This window comes from Seriola aureovittata, chromosome 8 (genome assembly GCF_021018895.1).
Source record: "Seriola aureovittata isolate HTS-2021-v1 ecotype China chromosome 8, ASM2101889v1, whole genome shotgun sequence".
Lineage (NCBI taxonomy): Eukaryota > Metazoa > Chordata > Actinopteri > Carangiformes > Carangidae > Seriola > Seriola aureovittata.
Window position 1 is genome coordinate 2,870,339 of NC_079371.1, and position 14,691 is coordinate 2,885,029.

The 14,691-nt window shown below is 44.3% G+C and overlaps 1 protein-coding gene across 6 annotated transcripts in view; it reads left to right on the plus strand.

Annotated features, from left to right (window-relative positions):
- glra1 (glycine receptor, alpha 1) overlaps positions 1-14,691 on the plus strand; it is a 105,117-nt gene that overhangs the window by 46,900 nt on the left and 43,526 nt on the right. For all 6 annotated transcript variants that reach the window (XR_008828449.1, XM_056382938.1, XM_056382939.1 and 3 more), the window contains one exon: positions 7,350-7,417. Coding sequence is in view for 5 of the 6 variants with exons in the window: in XM_056382938.1 (XP_056238913.1) it covers positions 7,350-7,417 (68 nt within the window). In the remaining variant the exon portion in view is untranslated. The remainder of the gene's footprint in view (positions 1-7,349; positions 7,418-14,691) is intronic.

Sequence of the window (14,691 nt, forward strand, 5' to 3'; positions counted from 1 at the left end):
AATCAGTTAGCCAATCAGAAGAGAGGAGGCTCTGAGCCTCTCTTCTGATTGGCTGACAGTTTTCTGAGCGATCCAATCAAAAATATAGCAGATTTCAGGTAAAACACTCAGAGAAACCAAATCCTGTAAAGGTTTGGATGGTGGGTCCAAGTGGGCGGGGCTTGTGACTGCTTTGTTGTGACATCACAAAGTTCCAGAAGTCCTGTGTGCATTTTTCTGTGGACTGAGGCTTTGATACTTTCACAGTATTAATATAGAACCTAAACCTGATCTATAATCAAACAACACATGGACATCTACCTTTAGACTATATGGGACCTTTAAGCATCAGCTGGGCGTTATTGGACTGCAGTCTCACTACTACATTGGCAGCAGTAATGCTCCCTGCAGGCTTCATGCACCTGCTATAGCATCCTAACATATGGCATTTGGTGGATATGACATAACCTGCTGTTATCCAAAATACCTTCCAATATCATGAGAGGACACATTTGTAGTAAGAGTGGCTCCGGCAGGAATTAAAAGCTGTATCTTGGAGCAGCGGAGAGATACACAACCTAGAATTGAATGCCAAGCTTTTCAACAGTGTTGAAACTTAATTTGAGGCGGAGATGATACAGAGATGGCAGAAAACATTCCCACAGGCACGTCTGCAGCTTAGAGTTGGTTCCAACATCAGTTAAAAAAATCACAACGAGGACGAGATGTAAAGTTGACACGGGAAAGAAGTCTGCGGGGGGGGGGGGTCGAAAACCCGCCAAACTATTAATCATTAAAAAAGCAATTACTGCCTCTTCCCTGGCAGGTTTATCAGGCTGTCATCTTCATACCATCTCTATTTAGACTGATCTACATCCTGGATAACCACCAAACACTCTTCTCTCTCTGACAGTTCTGCTCCGAGGTGAAAAATGAGTAAATGACGATGACCACCAAACATGACACTGAAAGATGAAATATACTGTGAAGAACCGACGTTGTGAATCAACGAGCAACAAGCAAAGTGGAGAGTTTTTGTCTTTAGAGTGAAGAGAGTAGAAATGTTTCTAGAGCTCTTTCAAATATTTTATTTCACTAAAATATTTAAATATTTTTGCGATCACTGAGGCGCAGTATGATCACAGTAGTCACAGGTTGTGCAGTTAGCTAACCACTAAGTTGAAATCCACCACTGTCATTGTTGTGCACCCGAATCAGGGAAACCTCAGTGTTGCCTTAAAATCCCTTGTTCTCTCAGATGTGCTGCGATGCATCCTCAGTGATGTTCCTGGTGTCACCCAGGTGACCCAGCAGGTGCTTGGAGGGACTGGGCCCTGTGAGGTGAGTCCTGGGTCTAACCAGGAAGTGCTCCTGTGGGTGGCGCCTGCACGACCTTGTCCGAACACTTCATCGTGGCCTCAAACTTTAAAAATGGAAACAATAAATGATGTCAGCAGTTTGGTGTACAAACTTTTATGGTGTCTCTGAACCAACTGAAACCTTGAAACCTCTAGAAGCAAATCTAACGATATATATATTGTAACGGCACAGACACAATGGTTTTTTAAACCCTGTGTTTTGTGTGCGGCACACAGGGAAGTGACGTGGAGCCTGAGAGCTCAGGGACTGTTTAGAGCACGTCTCTGGCGAGATGCTGCAGTGGCTGCAGTAAGCAGAAGTGCTGAGAGGCCGAGCCGTTTGTTTCATCCTGCTTTATTGCTGTTGTCACTTATTTTTAATGAAAGTGGAGTTCAGCTGAAGAAGGAGGGGTGGTGGTGGGGGGGGTTTATTTGTGCCGACGCACCTCAGCAGGACTTCAGCACAGTCACTGGCCTTGATTGGCCTCCTCATCCTGTGTGTGTGTGTGTGTGTGTGTGTGTGTGTGTGTGTGTGTGTGTGTGTGTGTGTGTGTGTGTCAGTTTGAGAGGCGGACAGTATATGTGTGTGTTCAGTCAGTCAAATGAACTTATCAGCATTCAGACTCACGCCACAGCAGAAATAAGACATGAAAAACTACAGTGCAGTTTTATGAAATACAATCAGTGCTGTGTGAATAATTCAGGAGGTTAAATAAGCTTAAAAATGAATTAATCAATTTTAAATTAGTAATGTGACAGTTCAATCTTGTACCGTGCATCACGTTTTCATACACCATATGTGCGTCCAGGCAGTACGGTGGCCAGCAGGGACAAACTACAGAGGACCAGGATGGTGTGTAACAGGAATTAATGTTATCAGCTGCAAAAGGTTAAGAACCAATGAGGCGTGAGGACGGTGTGTATCTGTGCAAAACCATATGTTAATGAGTGTTTAGGTCGTGTGTGTTTTTGTCTGTCACTTCATCGTGTTTGTGTTGTTTGCACATGTGTGTTTATGCGTATTCTCATTTGTGTGTGTGTGTGCAGCTCTGGCCACTTGGCGCATACACACCTAGGCAAATACAAGTGTGCAGCTACAGGAGCCTGTGAGTCACACTGCCAGCCTGTCCTCCATGACAGTTAATGAGCTGTCTGTGCGTCCTCCTCTCTGTCTGTTTCTGCTGCACCCACGTCTTCTGTCTTTATTGGAAAGCTATAAACCGTCTCTCTCTCTGTCTCTCTCTCTCTCTCTCTCTCCCCGTTGCTCCTTCACTGGATGGTTATTAAATGAACTGCTGTAGTAGAGAGGAGGGAGAAAGGCAGAAGGACGAGGTTGTTTTCAGAGGGTGTTAGCTTCTCCTCCTCCTCCTCTTCCTCCTCCTCCTCCTCCTCCTCTTCCTCCTCAGCTCAGGTTCTTTTTGCGTCACGCGCTGCGAGGACACGTCAAGAGGAGACAAATTATGATATCCCTCCACTCGCCTCCCTCCTGCCAAGGAGCGTGAGGACTTTGAAGCAGGGATTTCGAACAAAGCCAGGATGCAGTGGAAATGTGTCAGAGGACTTGAGCTAGGCCTGAAAAGCCATTCTGTGAGAAAACACAGTGATAATGTAATACCGGCTGCTTTATGGATAAACCCTCTGATGCACTCAGACATATAAGAGCTTGTGCTCACTGGATTTGCCGAGCCTTCATACATCAGACAGACAGTCAGGTGATCCGGGAGAGATGATTATTTACCAAGACGCTTCCAGAGTCCATTTACCCGAGAGTGCGTTTAAACAAACACCAAGTGTGTTTGTTTTAAACTCTTGTGGTGCCGTATGCTGTATACCGGCTAAAAATTAAATAACACATCCATAATCTGGGTAAAAAATTAGATTTGCAGCACGAGCAGCATCTATAGTGCTTCTGCACGTGATGTAGTTACTGTGTCAGGATAAATAGTCCCTGTTTCCTGCTCCGTCGAGAGCCTCTAAAACCTTCGACTGCAGAGCCCAGCAAGTCAGTTGTCAGTTTATTAGGGACAGCTAGTTAGAACTAATCCTGCAAGAAATCCGACCTCTGGGAAGGTTTTAATGCTTTCAGTCTGTAGAGTCTGTTGTGGACGGGTGATGGTTCAGACCGGAGCCGAACGATGTGCAAAGAAAGTCACGATTACTATTATGTTGCACTTTGGTATATTGTGATTTCGATTATATTTGGATTAATTGTGCAGCCCTCGTTCAGTGGTGGAACTGGAACTGAGAGTATTTTACACATTAATAGTCTGTACTTGCCTCCATTTGCTGCCTGTGAGAGCTGTGTGTTTTTCTGGATTAGCACCTTTACTAATCCAGCACTTTGAGGAACTCCGGAGTCTAATCAGCTCATTTGTGTTTCTCCCTAATTTTCTCCTCAGTTTTCTAATGACCTGATTCACGAGTCATCTGTGTGTTGTTGCAGCAAGGAGCACAATCAGTTTGGGTGCGAGTAAAGAAACCTGAAAACAATGACCCTTACAAGCAGCAGAACAGAGCCTCAGTAAGTGATGCAGCTCCCACCATGTTTGTAGTCTCATGCATTAAACTAGCAGAGGATCGGCGCCGTCGACGCTTCACCGGTGCTTGTGGACTACAACAACCACCAAGGCTTCCACAGTTCAAGCATCAGTCGTCTCTCCACCTTTGAAGTGCTTGAACCTCTAACCCGGCAGTTTAAGTGTCTCCCTCGCCTCCGTCAGCTGTTTCTCTTCAGTCGCACTGGAACAAACTCATTTCATCCGCAGCCACTTTCATTTGCTGCACTGGTTGATTTAATATCTGAAAACTTCCGTCTTTATTACTTCATTCTTTCCCTTCCTCACGCACCCCTGTGAGTAATCTATTGTTTGTTCTAATTAGATGCTGTACATGTAAGTCACGTAGGGAACGAGCGCCTCCGGCCACCTTTAATGATTTTTTCCCTCTTAACCGTGCATCTTCAACCCTATGATTCTACTCTATGGCTTAACCACAGTTGTGTGTGTGTGTGTGTGTGTGTGTGTGTGTGTGTGTGTGTGTGTGTGTGTGTGTGTGTGTGTGTGTGTGTGTGTGTGTTTGAATGATATTCCTCCTCCCCAGTGGCCTCCAGCAGTCCTCAGACTGTGACAGGGAGAGTAATTGGCCATCAAAATAATCCAGACCCCTTCCTTCATTCCCAGCTCGCCGCCGGCGAGTGGAATTAGACACCGAGTTTAGTCAGGGACATTTAACACAAACTCTCTTTTTCTCTCTCTCTCTCTTTCTGTGTGTGTGTGTGTGTGTGTGTGTGTGTGTTGTGTGTGTGTGTGTGTTTGCATGAAGCATAGTTTGACCTTAAGTCGCATCAACATGTATCAGAATGTGACTGAACTGATCCATCCTCTTGACTTATTAAAAATTACATTTTGTTATCCAGCACAGTATTAAAAACCCTTTTTCTCTAACACACACTGGGACTGATGAGGAGAGGATTAAATATAATGGGATTACAGTAATCAGATTACAAAAAAAAGTTAGCTCAAATTTGCAGGCAGTGATCTAATTATTTCTCAGACAAAGATTTTAATACATTTCTATACATGAGAAGTGCAGAGTTGCATTTTTTCTTTTTATTGGACCAGTCTGGTTGCAGAGGAGCTATTATGGTAAAGAATTAGTTTGTAGCAGCCTAATGCCTCTGTAATGATGAATGGGAAAGTACTGAATGTACATCATAATAGTGTATGATCAGGGTTTTATGTATTTTCACCCACGGAGGATTAACAACAGTTCATTAAGCAGACGCAAGTTTTTATCTCTCTTAAACGATGAGAAGCCTCTTTTGGGATTCTTTGTACTGAGTTTCCACTCGGCATCTTTAATGTTCAGGAAAAAAAGTGCTGAGGAAAAACAGTCAGACACGATGAGAGAGTCTGTGCAAGGTCAGAGGAAAGGGATGTTAACAGCTGCAAGGACTTCAAGTTTTAAGTTAAAGTAAAAAAGAGAAAAGATGTTCAAAAAAAGAAAACAGTTTTTTCTTTGTCTTGACTCGGCTCTCAGACAGGAAGAGGAGGAGGAGGAGGAGGAGGAGGAGGAGGAGGAGGAGGAGCAGCTCTCAGTGTGCTTGAAATAAAATCACATTTAATTACATAAAAGAAAAGCAGAGACATCGACGACGTGTGTGAAATGTGCAGCCGATGTGTGAAAGTGTGGCGTCGTATGGTGCGAAACAAAAAGCACAACCAAACCAAACCAAACCAAAACAAAACCAGAGGGAGATCCAGTGATGGAGAGAGACAGTGGGGATGGATGGTCTCCAATGCATTCTGGGTGAGCGGTAACTCCGCCCACCAGCACCTGAAGGGAGACCACAAGCTGCAACCACAGACACGACACAACCCCAGAGGCCACGGCAGAGCCAAACGGTCGTCACGCACGGCGACAGTGAGGAAACCGTGCCAGAGGACGTGTGCGCTGACACGCGGCTCCTCGCGTTGTCGTAGAGGTCTTTGAACGTCCCACGACTGTGTGAAAGCAGCAGCAAAGAGCTCCTTTCACACAGTGAGAGAAGACGGTGCCGCGTCCATGTCCGTGTGTTACGTACAGAGTTAGAAAGCCGATATCTCGTCCGCCGCCTGACAGAGATGAGAGGCCGGCGGTCTGTTTGACCGTCCTCCGCGCTCCTCACCGCACACTCCACTCCTGCCGCCAAGTAATCGCATTTGTGTTTGTACAACCTGGTAATACAGCAAATCAATGGAGCCGCTGCAAAAGGCCTGGACGCCGTTTATTTACTCTCACCTTGAGTCTCTCATCTGAAAAACTCCTTGAACGCAGCGTCTCCCCTCTGAGAGGAAGGTGGGGGTGAGGGGGCTGTTTCTGTCATTACCACTTCCTTTGAAATGACTCGCGACGGCACAAAGGAGATGTGAAATTGATTTTCTCGTCTCCAGTTTTCTTAAGTTGCGCTGAGATGTTTACACATTTTCCTTCTCGACGGCTCAGGAACTCACTTCCTGCGGTCGGACGCTGCGTCGGGGTTTAAGCTCAGAGCAGAGGCTCGTTTATTCAGCACCGCCACAGAGAAGCTGTGAGGACCCAGTTTACTTCCTCCAGTCCGTCAGCTCACCTCAGCTTTAGACCTCCACTTCAGTCCACCTGAGTCCACCTGAGTCCACCTCAGTCCACCTGAGTCAGGTCCAGATCTTTATTGTCCCACAAGAGGAAGAGGAAGAAAGGTTGAGGACCACCGACAGAAATAAATCTTAAAAGATGCACTTATATCAACAACTGATCAAATGACTTGATGTAAGGTGACAGGTGATGACGGGTGGTGACGGGTGATGACAGGTGATGACGGGTGATGACAGGTGGTGACAGGTGGTGACAGGTGATGACGGGTGATGACAGGTGATGACGGGTGATGACAGGTGATGACGGGTGATGACAGGTGATGACGGGTGGTGACAGGTGATGACGGGTGATGACAGGTGATGACGGGTGATGACAGGTGGTGACAGGTGGTGATTGGAGTGACAAACAAACAGAGAATTACTTTACAAATCCTCTCAACTCCGAGGAGTGCTTTAGTTTCTTTCAGCTCATTGTTTTGGTTTGAACTACAGACCTGCGGTTCAGTCCCTGACAGATGAAGTCAGGGACGACCTGATGAACCTCGTGGACCATTTAGAAGCTAAAGAGAAAAACAAATCCACCGGTGAAACAGAAACGAACAACAACACAATGTGAGACGGAAACAAAATGTCGGTTTAGTGTCATCATCGAGGTGGACGTCAGTTTTCTTAAACATGATGGATGGTTTTTTAATTAAAAAACATTAACAACGTTCAGCGTCTGTATGAATTCCAGCCTTTGTTTTCCTTTCTTCTCGTGGTTATTGGCGTTTTTCTGACGATCTCGTCTTATGTTGACGCATTTTTGTTGAAATACTTCCTACAGATGCAGAACAGCTGCAGTCTTTTCTGATGAAGTCTAACTCCTCTGTCTGTGTCCGTGTCTTCTCTCCCTCTGCAGGTCCGCCTGTGAACGTAACCTGCAACATTTTTATCAACAGTTTTGGGTCCATTGCCGAAACAACAATGGTAAGCTCAATTATTTTCAATATGACTTTGTAATACAACTTGACATGCGGATTTCAGTATTATTTATGCATCACTTTGTGTGTGTGTGTGTGTGTGTGTGGATGTGGATGGTTGGGCGGGTAATGGTAACTGTCACATTTCGTCGCAGCTCCATTTCAGCCCGAGTAATTTTAGCCCAGAAAAAAAATGCGATTAATTTAAACGCGGGCGCCGCTGATATTCGGTGGTGCATCCAAAAATTTCATTTTTATTTCCTTTACAAAAAATTAAAAGCCGTCTGCCCTCTGAGTGCTGGGGAATTTCCCCGCCTCATTGAGCCTGTCTCCCATTTCCAACACTTCATTTGAAAGAGCGCATCACCGCATGCCGCCGCCATTTGCATAACAACGCATCGGCGGCGATGCTGTCGTGCCTGTTTTTGCCAGCCGTGGGTGGGCAGGAGGGCGGGGGGGAGGGGGGGGGGTTTTCTCTCATTCATTACACAGGAAATCCATTAGTGCTAATATAACTCAACTATCAACCTTCACAGAGCAACAAGGCCCAGAGCAGATGCAGCAACACTTAACCGCAGTGCGTGTGTGTGTGTGTGTGTGTGTGTGTGTGTGTGTGTGTGTGTGTGTGTGTGTGTGTGTGTGTGTGTGTGTGTGTGTGTGTGTGTGTGTGTGTGTGTGTGTGTGTGTGCATGTGCGTGAGCAGCACCGACGACAACCATGAGCGTTGTTAAAAACAGAGCACGCTCACATGATATACAATACATGACTCCAATGCACTGAGTTCATTAGTGCTGGAAACCTTCTGCAGGCCTCAGGAGCCTCTGACACCGAGGCGACGTCATCGATGGTCGTGGCAGTTTTTAACGTCAGGACGAGTTCACACTGAAATACACAACAATTACATACAGTTCAGACTCAGTATTTTCAGAATAAATATAATAGGTTTTATTGTTTCTCCAGACTTGTATAAAGCATATAGAAATATATAAACCAAAAAAAAAAGAAATGTCCTTAAACATAGAAAATAATAGTGTGTTTATGTAGAAGCTGATTTTAAAGAATAGTTTTTCTGGACCTTTAAAGGTTACAGTTAAAGGATGGGGCGGTGATAGCTGAAACATGTTGCTGCTTTCACACTTAATGGACACAAAATATGTAATATTTAAAGTCCCTTGCTTAGCAGGTTGAAAATACAACAATTAAAGCAGAGAAGAAGAAAGGAAGGAGGAAAAAGGAAGTGCAGGGAGGTTAAAATGGGGGAACCGATGGGACCGAACAAAGGAGGAGGGGAGGGTATCCCGATGTGAGCCTCCCCAGTAAACACTAACACACACTAACACACACTCAATCTCACACACACACACACAGAAATCGGTGTGCGGAAACTGCTGGCCGCTGCAGATCCTCGTCATGCAGAACAAATTCCAGATTTTCCCTCCTGCAGAGGCCGAATCGATCCTTGTCACAACTGAGGAGGGAGGGGGAGATGGGGGGAAGGAGGGAGATGGGGGACGACTGAGGGAATGAATGTGCAAATATTTTACGAGGAAAAAGTAAAGATATTTTTAAAGATGAAGAAGAAGAAGACAAGGCAGAGGGAGGGACCTGGAGTCTTCTCCTTAAGGCTTCCTGAAAATGTTCACTGGCAATTAAGCTTTCTTCCTTATCTTAGCCTTATATTTAAAGAATCACTTAAACCATTTAACTAAATTACACAAAAGACCTTAGCGACCAAAGTAAAGAAAGGTGTTTCATGTCTGTAAAATCTCTTTCACTGATGTAAATGCCTTAACTTTGTGACTGAGAGAATCTGTGCGACACCCTGAAGTAACTGCCTCAGCTAAGGAGTAATTAAACCTTAAGTCACATACTTAGAAACCTCACGGTGTTTTGTGCAACAGGCTAACAGACTAACGACACACGGTCGGTGCTGAATTATTTCTGGAAAAACAAAAACAAACGACTGAGATCGTCGGATTCATCGGGTTTTATCGAAGCAGAAAATCTATTTTAGAGATTGAAACACAGAGAGAGCGGGAAGCTGAGGACACAGTCACCGTGTTCATCGCAGTGTGTAGCTCTCACTTTAAGGACTACAGTATCCCTCCATCCTCAACACACACACACACACACGCAAACACACACACTAACACACACTCTTACACAGATACTGCTGCTGGGGCTGGAGCCTGGTGATAGATGGAGATGGTAGAATGGCGCAGTGCTTGTTCAAGTCCCGGCGGTACATGGCTTTATTCCTGTTTCAGCGCTCACTTGCTCGCTCTCTCTCGCTCTCTCTCTCTCTCTCTCTCTCTCTCTCTCTCTCTTTCTCTCACTCACTCTCACACACACACACACACATGCAACCCCTTCTGTCTCTCGCCCTGTCATTCGTTTTCTCCTTCCCCCACTTCCTGTCCTTCTTCTTTCTTAAAAAAACACACATGTACTCAAACCAACCTCGCTCACTTTATATCTCCCTCTGACTCTCTCTGTACAACACACACACACACACACACACACACACACACACACACACACACACAACACACACACACACACACCCTTTTTACATACGAATTAAGGCTGACAGGACCAAGAAAAACAGAAACTCTAGACGTTTATAAAAGTACTGATTAAACAAAATCATTTAAAAAGTCAAATTAAAAGTGTCCTACTTAAATCTCTTTAAATAATTCTTGATCCAGATTCATGTAACATGCATATTTCTTATTATAATAAGCTGGGAAGCACAATTTCTAAATTCAATAATAAAAGGAAGTAATTTAGAAAACTATAAAATTCACCTTTAAAATTTATATATTGACAATAATAATATATATATTGACAATATATTTTCTTATCCATATTTTCTTGGCTTTTTTCTTAACTTCTAATATTAGATATTTTCTATTGTGTATCACATTTCTATAGATATCCAGGTCAGATATGAGGCCTATAATAAATATTTATTATATATTATACATGACTATATATGAAGTCTTGTGCTCTCAGCTCTCCGTCTCTTCGTTCACCTCAATCACTCTCTCTCTGTCTCTCTCTCTCTCTCTCTGTCTCTCTCTCTCTCTCTCTCTCTCTCTCTCTCTCTCCTACACACACACACACACACACACACACATATGAACAGGCTTTCTTTACACAGTGTGAAGTATTATATCCCTCTCTCCTCCCCCTGTTGTAAACAGTCGTGTTTGTCGTCAATATCACTGGATAATCGAGTCGCCAGAGGACGTCTTAATGTAAACGTCTTCTCTCTTAAAGGAATTTTAAAGCCCAGGTGGGCGGGGCGTGGCTGGAGGGGGCGGTAACTACTTAGTTGTGACATCACAAAGTTCCAGAAGTCCTGACGGCTGGTTTTAAGGCTCAGTTTCTGAATACAAGCTTCGTGCATTTCTCTGTGGACTGAGGCTTTGATACTTTCACAGTATTAATACAGAACCTGATCTGATCTATAATCACGCTACACATGGACAAAGACCTTTATAATATATGGGAGCTTTAATGATCAGTTAAATTACTTGGAAATCTCAGAGAATAAAAAAAAAAAGAAAAGAAAAAGTAAACAATATTTATGCCACGTGCAAAACTGTCCTCTAGAAATTACATTTGTATATTTCAAAATTGTCTGTTAGTTAGATTTTTCTTTTATAGAACATTTATAGAATGAACATTTTCCAGTTTTTATTCTGCACTTTCTGTAGCCACATGACACCAGGTCGCACAGGTTAAACCTGAGGTGTCACAGCTCCACATGAGATGTTTGTTGTTTTCGTCCTCTAAGTTTCCCGCCTTTTTATGTGTTACTGCATCACCTGCGCGCTCTGATGCATCAGCACTTCTAGAACGGTCAAACCTTTCATTTATTAAAATCACCTCAAGATCCAGAGAGATGTTTCCTGTTTTAAATTGAACCGACGTCCCACGGTGTCGCTGCTGCTGCTGCTGCTGCTGCTGCTGGTGATGATGTTTATTTTGAGGCCACACGGTGAAAACAGCGTCTCCCTCTCTCTCAGTGCAGCGTTTGTCTGAGCGCAGCAGATGTGCTGCCACAGTGCTGGAGCCTCCGTAACCTCCTACCTGCTCTTCCTACCTGAGCGGCATCCAGGGAGCCAGCAGGATGTCCTGACAGGCGTGGAGTTAGAATATGTCTGCAGCTCTTTCTGCAGTTATTGCAGTTGTTGTTGTTGTTGTTGTTGTTGGAGGAAGGAAGAAGATGAAGAAGAATAAGAGGAGGAGGAAGATTGCAGTCTTTCATGCGTGGTTTACTGCCTGAGTTTAATACATGCTGAAATGAGTGTGGTATTGTGTAAGTACAGCATTTCCTCTGCTGATGGTTTCATGGCGGCGTGGCAGCAGTGGATGGTGATTTCAGGGTAGCACTTAACAGTCCAGCGGCCTTATGTTAGGAGATTAAACCACGAGTACGAACCTACAGACGTCACCGCACATATGCCGACGTCCTGCGGCACTTCTCCTCCATTTTCAGGAGGAGGACGCGTTCGGGATAAAGCTGCCTCAGTGGCAACGACTTTTTTTTAAATGATTGAATTAGTTATTCCCAGAAATCATTCATTTTCTCCCTCAAATTACTTTTCGCTCATTTGAGTCCTAGAATGCAGCGTGGTCCATTTCTTCCTCTGGTTAATGCACTTAATGTCCGTCCAGCCGAGGTTTTATGGACCAAATGGCATCCACTGTCCACTGAAACAATTAAAAGCTCAAACCATTAAATGCTTTCAAAGGACGTCAAAAAAGCCAAAACTGCGAGTATCTCCAGCTCAGAGTGAAGACGTGAAAGGATCAGAGCTGAATCAGACGCCAATCACACAGTTTTTATTTGGATTAAACTGTTTAAACAGAGAAACTGTAAACGACCAAAATGTAAACCGCAGATCGGCTGTTATCATTCCTACAATCATCTAAATGTAGTTTAATACAATATATTAGACTACAACTAATATTTTATAGTCTTATAGAAGCTTTGGTTACAACAGTATCATCTGTAAACGATGTCAATAAAATCTATCTTTTGATTTGTGATCAGATGTTATTGAACTCTTTGCTTCAATGGGAAAATAAATACATAGTTTGAAGGAAGTCAAAGGAATTAAAATTCTAAAGGAATTAATAAAAAAATTATTAAGCCCATAATTAATAATGGTTAACTTTTAATTTATGTAAATTAACTTTGAAAATTCAGACAGTATTTACCTAAGTGTCTTTACATTGGACGTGAAAAGAAACGGCTAACCTGGCTAGCTAAATTAGAAACAACAGAATTAAACCTAAAATAATATTTTGTTTGTCGTCGCAAATAATTCTACAGTTGGATTTGGCAGAAGGAATCTCCTTCCAGCACATAAAGGCACAGAATCAGATGGATTTAAACCAGAGCTTCAGACACATGAGCAGAAGAAGCTGTGGAGGAGAGCTGTGGCTTCACTGCTGGCGTTAGACGATGAGGTTATAAAGGCCACAGAAAGCGCAGGGTGGGAGTGAGCTGGTAGATGATCAGATTTGTAAAGGTTGGATTTGTGATTTCTAGACTTTGACTAGTTTATTCCCCTTGTAAGAAAAATAGCTGTGATAGCTGAATACATAATTCTCTTAGCGACTCAATTTCTGCTCGACTTTTGCTCTTTCCGAGCTGCTGCCAAACTGCAGGCGGGTCACTGACTGATGATCCTGGCGTTGGCTTTCACTCCTCTCCTCTGTATTCCCCTCGTTCGCCCTCTCTCCCATCAACACATCCCTGCGCCATTTCAGGTTGTTTATCATGTTCTCGAGCAGAAGAAAAGGCGACTCATTCATGAAAGGTCAAGCTCATTTGTTTCATGTGAGATATTCAGTCTAATAAACAGTGATAAACGGCAAAGGGGTCTCGCCGAGGCTGATTGCCATGTGGCGTTATTTCACACACACTCGCACACATGCAGCACCGTGGCTGATTGCTCCCTTAAATGCCACCCGCCGAGGCTGCTGGCATGGCCGCGCCTCGTCCCGGCGATGCGTTTCTGCTACGCCGTGCGGCTTAATGACGGCTCCAGCCCGGACGAAGTGGCCCGGCTCCATATTCTGAGAATAATTGACAATTAGGGGGATGGAGGGCCGAGCTAAATGCCACCCCATGCTGAATAAAGATTCTGCGTCTCTGATTGTGAAACGGCGAATGGAGTGGTGGAGGGGTTATACAATAAAGCTCTGAGGGAACAGCAGTTAATATCTTCCACCTGGATTGATTGTGCTGCACATACAGAGCATGTACAGAGCTGCATGAGACGGAGAGCAACAAGGAGATGATGAAATGCTCCGTTCTCCACACGCACATGTTCATGTGATGTCTGTGTGGACTGTAGTTGGTGTAATGCATCTCCTGGCTGCCGACGGCGACCAGTCTCAACCTTTACCTCATGGTAATCCCGACCGTCAGAACTGCCCTTCGAAGAGGTGAGGCAGGATTGGACGAAACGTCTCCCCTACCCCAAACAACGTTGTGTTTTCTTGTCGCTACGGAGACGGATTGTGCTCAATTTACACGATCGCAGAAAGCGACAAAAAAAGACGACCATCCGCCTACGACAGAGTCTGCAGAGGGAGAGGGAGGCGGACGGTTGGGTCAACAAAACATCAGATTGCTGTTGTTTCTCTGAACCTCGATCGTTCCCGAACCGTAACCAAGCAGTTGTTATTGTTGCCATGGTAACAGTGGTCCTTTCACTTAATCAAGTTCTTATTTTAAAACCTAAGCAAACCTTAACCAGAGCGTTGTCGCATCATACAGCAGATTTATTTTTTTCAGCAGTCACTTCTAAAGGTTTTGGAAAGCACAAGACAAGATGGCGTCATCCTAGAGACGGATCAGAAGACGCATCTTCCTCGCCTCCTCGTTTTGTTTAGACGACAACGACGCTCGAAGCTCGACTTAATATTTCCCGTAACACGTTCTCACTTTCTAAAACTCAGATTGGTCCTCACAACGATGGAAGAGAAGGAGTCCACACACCTGTGCACACACACATGCAGTCAGACCTGTAGGAGATGTATTGATCTTCCTCTTTCAGTTAAACATTGGAGGCTGAAGGTCTTAAAATCGCCTGGTGGAGGTTTCGATTCCACACTGCGGTTCGGATTTAACCTCCATCAGCTCCGACTCCAGCTGGATTAAAACCCTTCTATCCGAATCTTCACCAATCCATATCAGGAAAGCAAAGATCAGCAGCTTTCAGGGTCAAAAGTCAAACATCTGACCACACACTTATT